At 35.7% G+C, this 14421-nt stretch overlaps 1 protein-coding gene across 1 annotated transcript in view; it reads left to right on the forward strand.

Annotated features, from left to right (window-relative positions):
* Nucleotides 1-14421, forward strand: part of TMEM131 (transmembrane protein 131) — a 97028-nt gene that overhangs the window by 50023 nt on the left and 32584 nt on the right. Inside the window, 11 exon segments of the mRNA XM_032189050.1 lie at nt 1778-1928; nt 2015-2071; nt 3067-3128; nt 8543-8651; nt 10974-11082; nt 11441-11594; nt 11697-11867; nt 12234-12344; nt 12431-12565; nt 13021-13125; nt 14289-14375. Of these exon segments, the coding sequence (XP_032044941.1) occupies nt 1778-1928; nt 2015-2071; nt 3067-3128; nt 8543-8651; nt 10974-11082; nt 11441-11594; nt 11697-11867; nt 12234-12344; nt 12431-12565; nt 13021-13125; nt 14289-14375 (1251 nt within the window).

The following is a 14421-nucleotide window of genomic DNA, read 5'->3' on the forward strand; positions in this document are numbered from 1 at the left end:
CCTGACTTTTCTGGAGGATGTCTATGATAATGGCAGCATTTTAATTTTAGATGCAGAAAATACAAACAAGTGAGTAGGCATTGCAGATTGCAAGTATTTTAAAAATTTAGTGGAAGGATCAAACAAAAGCTGGGAGTTACAAGTAAACATTAATTTTTTATTTTTTTTTTAAATCCTAATATTTTGACACAGTTTCAGTCAAATGACATTGCTTGTAAAGATCACTGACAAAAGATAAGGGGAATGTTGAATTCTGTAGTCGTCATTAAGTAGGTAACTAACATACCAGTTTGGTGGTTAGGACCACTAGTGAAAGCACAGAAAACTTTAAAATGCCTGCTGTATTTCTACTTCTGTTTCTTGAGCGAGTGTCTTTTTCAGCTTCCCCAGGCCAGGTTGCCAGTTAAAACAAGTGTTGGCACGCATGTGGAAGCTACCAGTGTATTGCATAGAAAGACAGATTAGTACTATTCGGCGTTAATCCCCTTGCTGTCATATCAACCATTGGTGTTTCAAAAAAGTTTGCATCGCTTATGTCAAGAGCTGCATTGCAGTAAGAAAAAGCCACAAAGTAGAAGAAATGATTTGAAATATGATGCTGATAGTTTGATATATGGGTGTGCATTGTTGTATCAAATTGCATTGATGCCAAATGCTTCAGTGACTGGACAGAGCAGTCCATATATGCAGGGGTGTTTTTGTGATAACTGTTTAAAGGTACTTCAGGGATCTGACAAACCTTGGATTGCTGGTTACGCGTGTGAAAGAGTCAAATCACACCCTTGGAAGTGTTAATAAACTGCTGCATTATGTTAAGTCTCTGAATAAGTGTGAAACAACTTGAGAGCTAGACTGGTCTGTATAATTTTTAGTTTAAGGCCTCATCAAATAGTAGTAGTTAGATGTACTTACTTTGATATTTGACACCTCCAAAGAATACATCTACAGTCATTATGCCATGCAAAATATGGCTTGACCTCCTCAATGGATTGATAATGAGTTTGTACTACAGAAAGCACAGAAGGGATGTGTAAGACAATCAGCACCCATATGAATTGTGTCCAGTTTCCTTTATCAAAAACATAAAAGAAAAAAGCTGTCAGCTGAAGAAAGATCAGATGGTGCAAAGGCTACTCATCAAAATTTTCTACTATATTTATTTGCATTTGAAGTGGAGGGAGCTTCAAATTTGAAATCAAGGTTTTCATCTTCTATTGGAAAAAAAATTGAGCTTTCTAGCCCTTCCGTAACATGGAGAGGAACAGCATGCAGTGTTAGTGTTTCAACTCCACAAGGTTCTGGCTACTTGCAATTCTAAACTATTTTAATTTGAGTTTAGCTAGATGGTTTTGACATGTGTTTCTATATGTGTATGAAACCGTGTATGCCTCGTGTCTGCTTTAGAGAAAAAACAGAATGTGTAAAAGCAACGTTTGATGTTACTGTTCTCAAAAACATTTTTGTCACTGGATTTTTCTTATTGATAGGTTCTGTCAATTTATTTAATCTACTGTCCTTTTGCCAGAGTTTTAATAAGTAGAACTTAAACCAATGGGGCATGAAAGTCCTCTTGTTTTAACTATTTTTAATCAGTGTCATGTTAAATGAAAGAACTCTCCTAACTAAGTGTAATGGTTACTTTAAAGACATACAGCCTATTCTTGCTGCTATTACAGCTTTTTCTCTTAATACAATTATACTTAAGTTGTATTCTTTTGGTGTGGGAGCAATTTTTGTAATTACTATGCTCACAGATGTGCTTTGAATATTTTATTAGGAAATTCCTCCCTATGAAACAAAAGGAGTGATGAGAGCCAGCTTTTCATCAAGAGAAGCAGATAATCATACAGCATTCATTAGAATAAAAACAAATGCATCAGACAGCACGGAATTTATCATTCTCCCTGTTGAGGTAGAGGTTACAACAGGTTTGTAGAAAAGCATTTTTGAAGTTATTCAGCTTAATTAATTTGTAAGACGTTTTTTTAAAGTTAACTTTTTTTTTTTCTTAAAGCACCAGGAATCTATTCATCAACAGAAATGCTAGATTTTGGTACACTACGAACACAAGGTAAAACTGTACTTCATCACTTAACAGTATTTGTAAAGAGGGAGGAGAGAAAAAAAGATGGGTTATCTTTGTACTATTCAGGATTCATTGTGGTGTGATACTGTGTTTTTCTTTAAGAGACAGTTTCAAAAATAGGATAATACCATTTCAACTGTGCACAAATGTATTCACCTTCGAGTGCACTTGAGATGAGTACAAGCAAACAGCAGTCTGCACATCCAGTTATGAGTCTAATAATGACCTTAGTTTTACACAGTTACACATGATGTTGTCTGAAAACTGCTGTCAGTTTACTTTGTGAACTTTTTTTTTTTTTGAAAGATTGCTTTATATCTGCATAAGTTTTAACTTTCAGACACAGGGAACACTAAAGGTGTATGAACTTGACTACATTTGTTTATGATTTGATCTTTTTTGGTGCAAATGTGTAAACAGCACTTTTAAATTTTTTTTACATCGTAAGTTAATATTTAGTGAAATCAGAAAAATTGTATGTGTATGACAGAAAATAGTAAAAACTGAAGCTATCTTTTGAAGCTGTAAAAGGGCTTGCCACTACTCATGAAAAATAGTCCATTTATATCACTTAAAAAAAAAAAAAAAAACCACAACACTGCAAGGTAGCCTCTGAAGTACTTTTCCATGCAGCTTAGTTAACATGTAAAGTTTAAATAAGATTAGTCTATGTTGAACATGGGTGCATCTGGCAAAATCATTCATTTTAGTGTTTTTAGCCAGCTCATTTCTTAATGAGTTAGAAATAAGAACGGTTAACTGAAGCCTGTAATACCTGCTATATACAAAAATACAGTTTTAAAGTGTGTCAGGTTCTTGGTGCTAGCAATTTTGACTGGCTGTGCTATCATGTTAATCTCACTTTTAAACACTGAACAACAGTGGATTTACATGAGGAATTAGTTAGTGCAGATGACTTTGTATAAGGTTTTCATGTTAATATAGCCTAATAGCCAGGTATGTTTTTTGTTCTTTAACAGATCTGCCAAAAATTTTAAATCTGCATTTATTAAATTCAGGAACAAAAGATGTGCCAATTACAGTAAGTTTTATTTCCTTTCAATTTGAAACTTTCTACTTGGATTTACTTCCTCTCCTAAACACTGATAATTTCCAGTTTCATCATATGGTGTTCAGAATTAGAAGCTAGGTGATGTGTGATTTAAAATATAACTTACTAGTAGGACTAGAAATAATGTGTATGCATGGTAAAATTAATTTGCTTCATAGCCTTCTTTCAACAGCATATAATAGGTTCTGTCTACAATACCGTAGCCTATTGAAGCTTTTCTGCTTGTGAGTAGTAACTCAGCTCAGCATGTGAGAGATTAACTGAGACTCTATGAGAGTGTATAAAGTGATGGTCCAATGTAATTTTTTAAGATAAGCAAAGAGTAGCTTTCAGAAGCAGACTGTGAAATGGCCCTTGTTTTCTTAAGTCCATCTCTCTTGTAGCTTAAAATAAGAAAAAGTCCTGAGAACACTCTACAGCCCTTTCCAGTGAGATCACTGCAGCTGCATATAAAGTACAGACAGTTTCAGAATTCCAGTTTTGGGATTTTCTGCTTTCTGTTTTTATTACAGAATTTTGGCTGTGTTCTCATGGTCCACCCTCATTCATTCATGCCTTTCTCCCATGCAATTTTGTGTCCTCTATTTTTCTCAGTTATTCTTCCTTTTCCTCCTGTCTTCCTTGTTCTCCAGATTTATTTGTATGGTTAGCTATATCTTGTCCTGGTGCATTTCAAAAGATGTGTTGAAAAGAAACCAAAGGAGCCAGAAGAATGACTGAAGGAGTGGCAAAGGTTTCTTACTGAGCTCTTGGAGAGCATTACTGTGTTTTTGAAGCTTATAGCTGTAACTGTAGGGAATGATATTTTAATGGTAGAGGTCTAACAGAAACATAAAACAGGATACAGGACATTAAGGTGAGACAAATTTACAGTAGAAAACAGGACACCCGTTTAGTAACCAGGATAGCTTTCCACTGAAGTGATAGTCAATTGCAATGCTTACTAAGTTATTTTTCACTGGTAATTAATTACTGGTAAGTAATTTTCAAGTCAAGACAAATTCATAGTATAGTACAAAGAGAATTTAATTAATGGAAGTCCTGCTCTTTGTTACATTAGTGAGGCTTAGATGATCCTATATGGTCCCTTGTAGCCTTGTAAGCTATGAACCACCCTCCAATGGAGTGTGGTAATATGTTCTAATTGAAAAGTTTGTCTTTGTTTTCCTCTAAAAAGATCTCTGTATAATTCTTACAATCAGAGGATTGGTGAATTCATTAAGCAGCTTTTACAGCGATGTATGCTGTCTGATATCATGCCCGTGTTTATAGATTTGCCATGTTTTTTGTAAAGTGGCTAACATAACTTGCGAGTGCAACACAAATAACTTTATATTCAAGTCACCAGTATCGCTTCTGATATCTGATAACTTAAAACCTAAATCATACTTCTCCAGAGAAAAATAAATAAATCTACACTTTTTAAAACTATAGTCTTAGGGCTATTGACTGTAGGCCATTCTACAGGTCATGACAGATATTTTTTTTTTCTGGATGAATTACTCTGTTACAGTGTATCAAAGGGGTGAATTTGGAGATCTTGAAGGGCTTTAGGACTTAATTTTGTGATGATAAAGTTACCTCATTTAAGTACAAATATGATGCATTTTTGGTGTTGCATATGGCACATCCAAGTCGACTGTTCTTCTCATTAAGGTACAACTTTGTTGTGAAGTTTGTGAACTGTGTAACCTTCCTAGTAGTTAAAGCACTGTGTGAACTTTCACTGCTGTGCCAATCAAATAGTTTCAAAAAGGTAAGAGTAAAGCATTTTTGGAAAGAACCTGGCAAATGGTTTATTTCTAGGAAGGCTTAAATGGATTTCTGGCCCTTTAGAGCTAGAGTTTAAAAGCTGTGAGGCAGAGTTCTGTCACAGATTTCATCTTAATGTCAGAAGAAAAGGCCAGGGCTATATTTAGCATATATTTAATCTGGCTGCTGGAGGAACTAAATATCTTCAGGTCATCTGTATGAGAGACTGCTAATAGTGTTGCCAGAGTTGTAGTTCTGCCTTTAAGTACTTAGTCATGCTGTGTTCCAACAATTTGGTTAAGGAAAATAATAGTGAGTCACTTGACTTTCTTTTTTGAGTTCTAGAACTCTTTATAAGAACTTCCTTATTTACATTTTTTAGAGTTTTCTATGTTATTAAGGAGCGTCATGCTCATTTCATGTATGAACTGTTGTCATGCTGCAACAATTAAGCCATGCTGTCAAAAGTCTAATAAATCTAGATGGTTGATCATGTGAATTTTTCCCTTCTCTGGAACAAAAAATTGATGTTCCTTTGAGGCAGTTTAAGCCAATTTGATTGCTAAAAGCAAAGGCCCATTTTAAAGTTCCAGCTGCTGATCATGTTCATGCATAAAGCAGCAGGAACTTGAGGACAGCTGTTAGCTGTATATTGAAGCTGTGTTCTATCAGTTCGATAATAAAAGTGCTTCTATAGGAAAGTATTTACTTTCATCACAAATACTTGGATAGGTTTTTTATTGCTCTTACCAACCTTTGAGGAATAGTTTACTTCAGAGATATGTTTTCAGTCTGTTTGCTTGAGTGCATGCATCTCAAAGTAATCAAGGGAAAGTTACCTCAAAGATTAAAATCTAGTAGTTCAGCACATGGCAAATCTGGATGGCTGCCTTATGGTTCTGTTTCCATTTCCTGTGGAAGTTAAGTCATGTCCCCGTTTAAACTGAAGGCCAGGTTATTACTGACAAAATAATTGTCTGTGAAAGTGAATAAAACAGCACAGAGGTTGTTCTGATACTAAAGGAACCACCCTTAGAGTGCTGCCTGCATCTACAGCCCTTTTTCCTCTTGCACCGGAGTGGTCTTGTTTTGACTATCTGTAAGACAAATTGTATGGCCTGCTCAGTCTTTAGAGCAATATGGTAGGTGGATGAGGCAAAACTATGTTTGGGAGCTTGCTGACAGGTAAACAGTATGATGAACACATTTCAGCTCATACTCTTCTTTGTCTTACTAGAATGGGTATACCCCAGAGCCCTTAAACCTTATAAATTTCCCCCAGTAACTGCCAGCACTTACACAAATATTCCCCCATATTTCATGTTATCCAGAAAGTTTAAGGTCCACATTTTCCACTGTTATGCTAGATATTGAATGTATTTTCATAAAACAGGGTCTTGAAGCTCAGCTGGGGCACTTCATGAAAGGACCATATGTTGATGAAGCACATGTATTTGAAATAATTTTTCTGTGCAGAAGTTGATTGGAGATTTTCTGAGAAAATTGGTGGTATTAGATTCTCAGTGGAACTTTTTTTGCATGTTTTCTCATGATCTGTTGTTTAGGAGTCCATATTTGATGGTTCGTAAGGCACATCTCAGGAAACAAGTTCTGCTTGGGCTTTATATGAAATGGGGTAAAATTTTGAGGAAAAAAAGTTGGAAGGATTATTAAGGAAGTTTGTTTTTCCCTTAGTTGTTGTAGTGTTGTATTTCTGTTCATAGTATCATAGAATCACAGAATGGTTTGGGTTAGAAGGGACCTTAAAGATCACCCAGTTCCACCCCTCTGCCATGGGCAGGGACACCTCCCACCAGACCAGGTTGCCCAAAGCCCCATCCAGCCTGGCCTTGAACACCTCCAGGGATGGGGCAGCCACAGCTTCTCTGGGCAACCTATGCCAGGGCCTCACCACTCTCTGAGTGAAGAAATTCCTCCTTATATCTAATCTAAATCTACCCTCTTTTGTAGCATGTAGTCAAGCAGCAAGAAAGAAATGTGGCTGATAAAGTTAAGAATTTTTTGACAAAACAGTGCTAAATTACTTCCTTAACTAAATTCGTTAGCTGTGGATATTTTGAGTAAATCCACCTAGGTTTGTTATATTTGTGACTTTATGAAATAAACCTCTGAAACTAGTCATTTTTCTGACAACAGGCTATTCTTTTGAGTATCTTCTATTTGATTTGCCAAATGAAATCAGCATCCTTTTAAACTTTAATAACTCAAAAACAGCCATTTGTATGAAAAAAGCTGCTATAAAATGGTTATCCTTTCAGCCATGCAAAAATTATGAACTTGACCGCGACTTCCATTTTGTCTGCTTTTAAGTTTTTTTTAAATATACCTCAAGATCTCAGTTTTGTAATATGGATTTCATTAAAAAGAAATTGTGATATTTATAAATCAACTCATGACAAGAGGTATCAAATATCTGCACTGTGCGTATGCAGGTGGTTGACAAAGGTCAGTGCTATAAATCCAAAATACAAAATCCTCTAATTGAGCAAACAGAGATTATTCATTAGCTACAAGAACAGTGCAGCTTGTTTCCTCTAAGGGTCATGTGTTAGTTATATAATGTAGCAGAAGTTAATTATGTATGCAAAATTTTATGACTTCAATTTACAATTGAGAACAGTTTAACTGGAAGAACTGTAACTGGCATGTAGCACTAGCTTTCTGCCTTTCTCCTCCCTGAGCAAGAAGGGCTCAGCTGCTGATGAAGCAGGTGCTAAACCTCTGCAGCGTAGCATAAGGTAAACCAGCACTCATTTCACTTTCCTTAGTGCAGTGTCTTGTAATTTGCGGTAGCTTAGCAGCTGCTACATGAGCAGCTGAGCTGTTCTTACAGCAGAAGACGACAGCTGGGGAGGAGGAATCATGGCAGCCATCCCAATTTTATGCAAAATAAGAATAAGAGCATTTAAGTGCTTTGTGCCCAGTTTCTGTCCATGGAATCTAGATAAAATTTGCTAGCAATCAGCATAGACTCTTCAGATATTGATACTCAAAATCTATAATCCTGCTGCAGCCCAGTTTGCCTTCTCCGTTTAGTTTTAAACAATAATTCTCAGTTACAAAAGGCAATGGTGTAAAATTTTTCTTATAAAGTGAACATCGTCTCAGATTTACAAAACTGTTCTCTGTTCAGATTTTTTTTTTTTATTTCTGTGGCAGGTTTGCAGACTTAGCATGGGATCTGAGATGAGCTGAATGTATCACCAATAATTACACAAGTCAGCTAACAACTTTGTTAATGAATGAAGCAGAAACAAATAGCCTGTAGCTATTGTACCCTGTGGCATTAAGAATAAAAAATAAATCTTAACTTTAAAATATATATATTTTTCTGTTTCATCTGTGTGTTTCTGGCTATACTGTCACTTTACCCAGTGTTCCCAAGGAGAGTTCTCTTTTGCCCACTTTCCTGAATATTGAGTGATTTTTCAGGACCTGAAAAAAAGTATCTAAAACCTCTTGTAATTGGGCTTTGTTATAGGGAAGACAGACCTGTAGTAACTGTGCAAAAACTATTTGCAGTTGTATCACTTTGAAAGGTACTTGAAGGCTACACAGTGTGTTAACAATGATAAATTTAAAGGTGCTTCATATTTTGATTCTTTTTGCAGAGTGTTAGACCTACACCACAGAATGAAGCTATAACAGTACATTTCAAGCCAGTTACGTTGAAAGCCTCTGAAAGTAAATATACCAAAGTTGCAAGTATTAGCTTTGATGGTAAGTACTGCTTCTCTCCTCTTACAACTCATCAAATGCTTCTTATACTTCCTGAAACTTCATGAATTGTTTTCCGGTCCCTTAACAAAATGGTAATTGTTGTTTTGAGGAGGAAATGGAATTTTCCTATCTGGAAAATTTTACCTCTTTACATCTCCTCCAACATTATTTCTGAAGAGTTGTTTCTGAAGTCACAATTGGCTGGTAACTTAGACTGATAACTAACTAATAGCAAGAAGAATGGGGATTCCTAAGCAATCCTATATGTGCGTATATAAAAAATGAACATCAGATTGTATTTAACATAAGTGGTATTCTTATGTTAAGACACCCTTTTTAAAAAAGTATTATTAACCTATTAAAATGCCTGTTTACGTATTTTTGAGAAATCCTAACAAAGACACATTCCTCACAGTAATGTAAATTAAAGGACAGTATATCCCTGAGATTACCCTTCAAGCTTTACAAAGTTTAAAGAAGAATGCAATATACTATTCCACCCTCTCCCCATAAATATTGTAATGCCCACAGAAAAAGGGTTCTGTCACATGCTTGAGCATCTTACTGTGAACACTAGCTTTATTTGTTATCTTGAATTCATACTAAAGAAAAAGGCAGGTGAGGGTGGCAAAACCTCTCACTGTTACCTTTCCTACAAAGATAGATATCTTGATACCGACTTTCATTTACATCTTTATGAACGAAGTGCTGGTTCATTTCCTTCCTACGTAGTGTGACTGTAAATATTATGCTGACATTTTGTAGAAAGGGACCTCCATTTTCATTAGAGATTTAAATCAACTGTCAGAATGCTGTTGACCTATTCAGGTGCTACTGTGTTAACTAGTTGGTGCTGTAAGTCTCAGCCTGGATTGCTTAAAAATGGAATTGTATAGATGCAGTAGGAATTGTGTAGATGTAATTTCAGAATTTGTATGCATCAAAAGGATTTGTTTATCACTTTTGTTTATTACTTCAGAGTCTGAATAGCGTACAGTTTATTAGATGAGTTAAATATGCCTTAGCCTAAAAATATTAAATTCTGAAATAGCTGAGCTCTGTCAACCTGAGGTGGTAATATGTCCGAATTTTGCAGCTGCAAGGAATAGTTGTATGAGGACATACTGACTAACACATGGTAGATTTTTGAAAGGATTGTTAGGTGGAAAAAAAGTCCAGTCAAACTGCTCACTGAATTATTTTCAGTGAAGCCGCCTGCTATAAATATTTGCTCTTTCAGCTGTCCTACTACATACAGGGGCTTTAGGGGCTGGAGATTTTTGCTAACCAGCATTTGAATCTTGATTTTTTTGGTGATGTTGCCATCAGGATAACATTGCTTGTTCTGTGATACTGGAAGAGACCTGTCACTTTTGTTCTTGGCACTTGTGTGGTCTGGGTTCTTGCATGGATTCTGATTCTATTTCTATTACTGTGTTCTTGGTCCAACGTTCTGCTCGCAGTTCAACTGGTAGTTGTAAATACAGAGCCTAGCCATCGCAAGTTTCTGTTCTGCTGGTGTAGAGGGATATATCCATACTGTAAGTGGGGAATTTGGCTCATCTAGGATCTGAATTACCTTCTGGACATGTTTGTTTATTTGATGAGAACAACAAGGCTTCCGTAAAGTACATAACTGTACATAACTGTACATAACTGTTGTGGTTTAAACCATCAGGCTCATGGGCTGAGTTTACTAGGACAGAAAATAAAGGGAAAATAATGATTAAAACCAATAATATATATATATACACACAGAACAAATGATGGTCAATGCAATTGCTAACTATTTGCCAACCAATGCCCAGTCAGTCCTTGAGCTGCTGAGCCCTAGCCAATTCTCTGCAGTTTTTATCGCTGAGCATGTGGTACAGGATATTCCTTCGGTCAGCCTGGGCCAGCTGTCCTGGCTGTGTCCCCTCCCAGTTCCTGCTGTACCCCCAGCCTCCTGGCTGGCAGGGCAGCACGAGAAAGTGAAAAGTCTTTGGCTCTGTGTAAGCACTGCTCTGCAACAACTGAAACATTGAGGGGTTATCAACATTATTCTCGTTTTGTATCCAAAACACAGCACCATACCAACTAATAGGAAGAAAATTAACTCTGTCCCAGACAAAACCAGGGCAATGTCTTAGCTATGTCAGCTAACTCGTATAAGGGGGATGAATTCAGATCTCTTACTTCCAAGACTCACTCCATGTCAGATGCTTATTGAAACTTCATTAAGATCCATTTTCCTCTTCTGTGGTACTTGGGCTAGTCCTTTGCTTTTATTTTTTCACTCATGCTAATCTACCTTGATGGATGGCTTATATTCTTTTACAGCATCAAAAGCAAAAAAGGCATCACAGTCTTCTGGGAAGATAACTGTTAAAGCAAAAGAGAAGAGCTACTCCAAGCTTGAAATTCCATATCAGGCAGAAGTATTGGATGGGTAAGTTTACAGTTAAACATTGTTCAAAAACTAAACGCTGATGTAGAAGGTAAAATCAGCCTTTTTGGGGAGTGAAGGAATATAAAGAGGTGGTACCTGTGTTTTCTGTATCTGGAGCTAATTTAGAACTACAACTACTGGTACAAATTTTCTGTTTTTACACAAATAGTTGAAGTAGTCTCAGTAACACACAAACTGGTTTGAAGGCTTGTATTCATAGTGACCTGCATGAGTTGTTTTTCAGAGTAGCTGAAGACTAGATGAGACATTGGAAATTTTCCTGAATTTTCCATATGTATTTTAAAAATACATACATACTTGAAGTTTTCATTTTTTTCATACTGTTTTCTTTTAATAGGTACTTAGGATTTGATCATGCTGCTACACTCTTCCACATCCGTGACAGTGCTTCTGAGTCCGTGGAAAGGCCAATCTATTTAACAAACACATTCAATTTTGCAGTCCTTATACATGATGTTGTGTTACCAGAAGAAGCAAAACCGATGTTTAAAGTAAGTCTTGTTTTGGTTGAACATTTTAACATAGTAGTAAATGTTTAAGCATGCTGCACTTTGTTAAATTTTAACTTTGATCTTCATTCTTCACTGATCTAGGTCCAGAACTTCAGCAAACCTGTCTTAATTCCACCTAATGAATCCAGATATATTTTTACACTTCATTTTATGCCTTCCACATCATCTGTTCATATAGATAACAATATTTTACTTATCACCAATGCTTCTAAATTTCACCTACCTGTCCGAGCATACACAGGATTTTTAGATGTAAGTATTTTCATTTTTTAGCTATTCCAGCATACTTAGAGGCAATCTTCATGTGACTTCCTTTATTCTGCTTCTATGGGAGGATGGCTTTTTTTTTTTTAATTTCAACAGATTTTAAAGATATGGAAAATGTCACCCACTTCACCAGATCTGTCCTTAAGCAACTTCTGTTATTGCTAAAAATAAAAAAATAATAATAATAAAAAAAATTGTTCCCTCTAGTTATACATAGAAAATGTATAGACTTTTGAGGTTATCACAGTATTGCTTCCTACATTTGACTTATTAATTTGTTAATAAGCTTAGTAGAGTTTGAGCATATTTTATATTTAACATATGCTAAAATACCTTTATCAATCTTTCTAGTACTTTGTACTGCCTCCAAAAACTGAGGAACGATTTATAGATTTTGGCATATTGAGTGCAACAGAAGCTACCAGCATTTTATTTGCAGTCATCAACAGCAATCCGATAGAGGTAAGGATGGGTTTATTTTTAGCTTGCCTTTTAAAAATTTTACATTGGTCTTGTTACTGAAACGGTACCTTTTTGTTCTCTTTAAGCTGGCTATAAAAAGTTGGCATATTATAGGGGATGGTTTGGCCATAGAACTCCTAACAACTGAAAAGGGAAACAGAACAACAATAATCGCAAACCACCATGAACTACAAAATGCTACTGCATCTGATCAGTCTTCAGTAAGTAATTCTTTGAATCTATTGCTTAAAGCTAGATTTTGGAGGGGAATAAAAAGGTGCATTTTTTTTTTTAATAATTTAATGTTAGCAAGGGATACGGAAAATAAGAATTCTTACATAAGAATTATTCAGTAAGATATAGCATGTAAACTTTTTGAAGTTATTAGTAATATATTTCAAGTAATAGTGTTACTTTCAGGTTGGTAAGAATTTGAAAGAGGAATTTCAGAGAGTTATATCTGTAAACTCACTGATGCTTGTAATTAGGGAAGAGTGGAATTTATCAGCACTAGAAATATTTGTGTCTGAATTTTTATTTTTACCACTGTAAGTTGTTTCAATTGGATTTTGATTCAGTTCAAGGAAATAAGTGATGGTTGGATGTGTTTCTTAGTGAAATTTCTTTTTGTTTTTAATGAAATACAATGGATGACTCTCTTTTCTGCCATTTACAGGTGATACTAACATCAGGTTATTATGCTGTGTTTAGAGTAAAATTAATAGCAAAAGAACTTGAAGGAATTCATGATGGAGCTGTACAGATCACAACAGATTATGAGGTATATTTATTGTATTCTCATGGGTGTTGTCCAAATGGAGTGTTTAATTTTTAAGTGTGAATTTTGAAGTGTTGTATTAATAGACAGATTGTAATATCAGGTAGAATCTGAGGCTGAAAGGGACATCTGGAGGTCAAGTTAACTCTGCAGGTTAACTCTTGCAGGGAACTACAGTAATGCTACTCTGTATCTTCCCATAAGGAACAAGAATGACTTATATTAAGCTTTTCATCTGGCTTTCAGAAATTTCCATTTAAGTCTCACCTGATGCTTTACAGTATGGGTTCTTGAGCGTCAAGGCAAGAACCTTCTTACGTGAAATACTTATAATTTACTTCTTAGTACATTGTCAGTAACTGAAATTGAGCTATAACTTTGAAGGGATTTTGTCAAAACCCTATGTGAAAATTGCTTTGGAGAAACTGCAGTTTGCTGACAATTGATGAAAACAGATCTTGAACTGAAGTTGGTAAAGGAGAGAAGAACAGCCAGTTAATCCTGAATTTCGTATCCCTTTCCTGTTATTTTTTTTGTAGGAGAGGGTGATTCCAATACGTAATAGAAACTGAGATTTTTGAACTTTCTTTGTGTCCACACGTGTATGTGACTCTCCAGTTTTAGAGCCTGAAGCCTTTTATTTCTTTTCCCTGCAAATCATTCTATTTCTATTTTCAGCTTCAACCATCCCCAGTAAGGATATTATTATTGCTAATTATTATTATTCCACTCTCCCTATTCTAAGTGTACATCTATTTCAAGGTCTTATCATGACTTCTAATGTTCTTGGGGAAGTTTCTCTTCCCTTGTAGTAATGCATTTTAAATATGTCATCCTGCTGCTTTTCAAGAGAGTGAGCTCCACTCAGGTGAGACCTGTGTAATGCCCCATTGGAGAGCTTTTATTTTAACTTTGCTTTTGTGTTCCACATAGAATGATGCCAAGTATGACTGAGCAAAGGCGTGCTCCCTGACAGTATGAAATGACTGTTTCAAAAATGTTGAAATCCTGATCTGTGTTTCCATGTTTTAAAGGTGTTTATAGCCTAGGCTGTATTAATTGTAAAATTTCAGGTTTTGCTACTCTATGCAATTTAAAAGTGGAAGAGATGTGTGAAAGCTGAAATTGACATTTTTTCCTCAACTTACCTTTTTTTTTTCTTCCAGATTTTAACTATACCGGTGAAGGCAGTGATTGCTGTAGGCTCTCTTACTTGCTCCCCCAAACATGTTTTTCTTCCACCTTCTTTTCCGGTAAGATAGGTCACAGCATTAAATACTTATTGTATATTTTTATTTA

The sequence above is a fragment of the Aythya fuligula genome, chromosome 1 (assembly GCF_009819795.1).
Source record: "Aythya fuligula isolate bAytFul2 chromosome 1, bAytFul2.pri, whole genome shotgun sequence".
NCBI classification, from domain to species: domain Eukaryota; kingdom Metazoa; phylum Chordata; class Aves; order Anseriformes; family Anatidae; genus Aythya; species Aythya fuligula.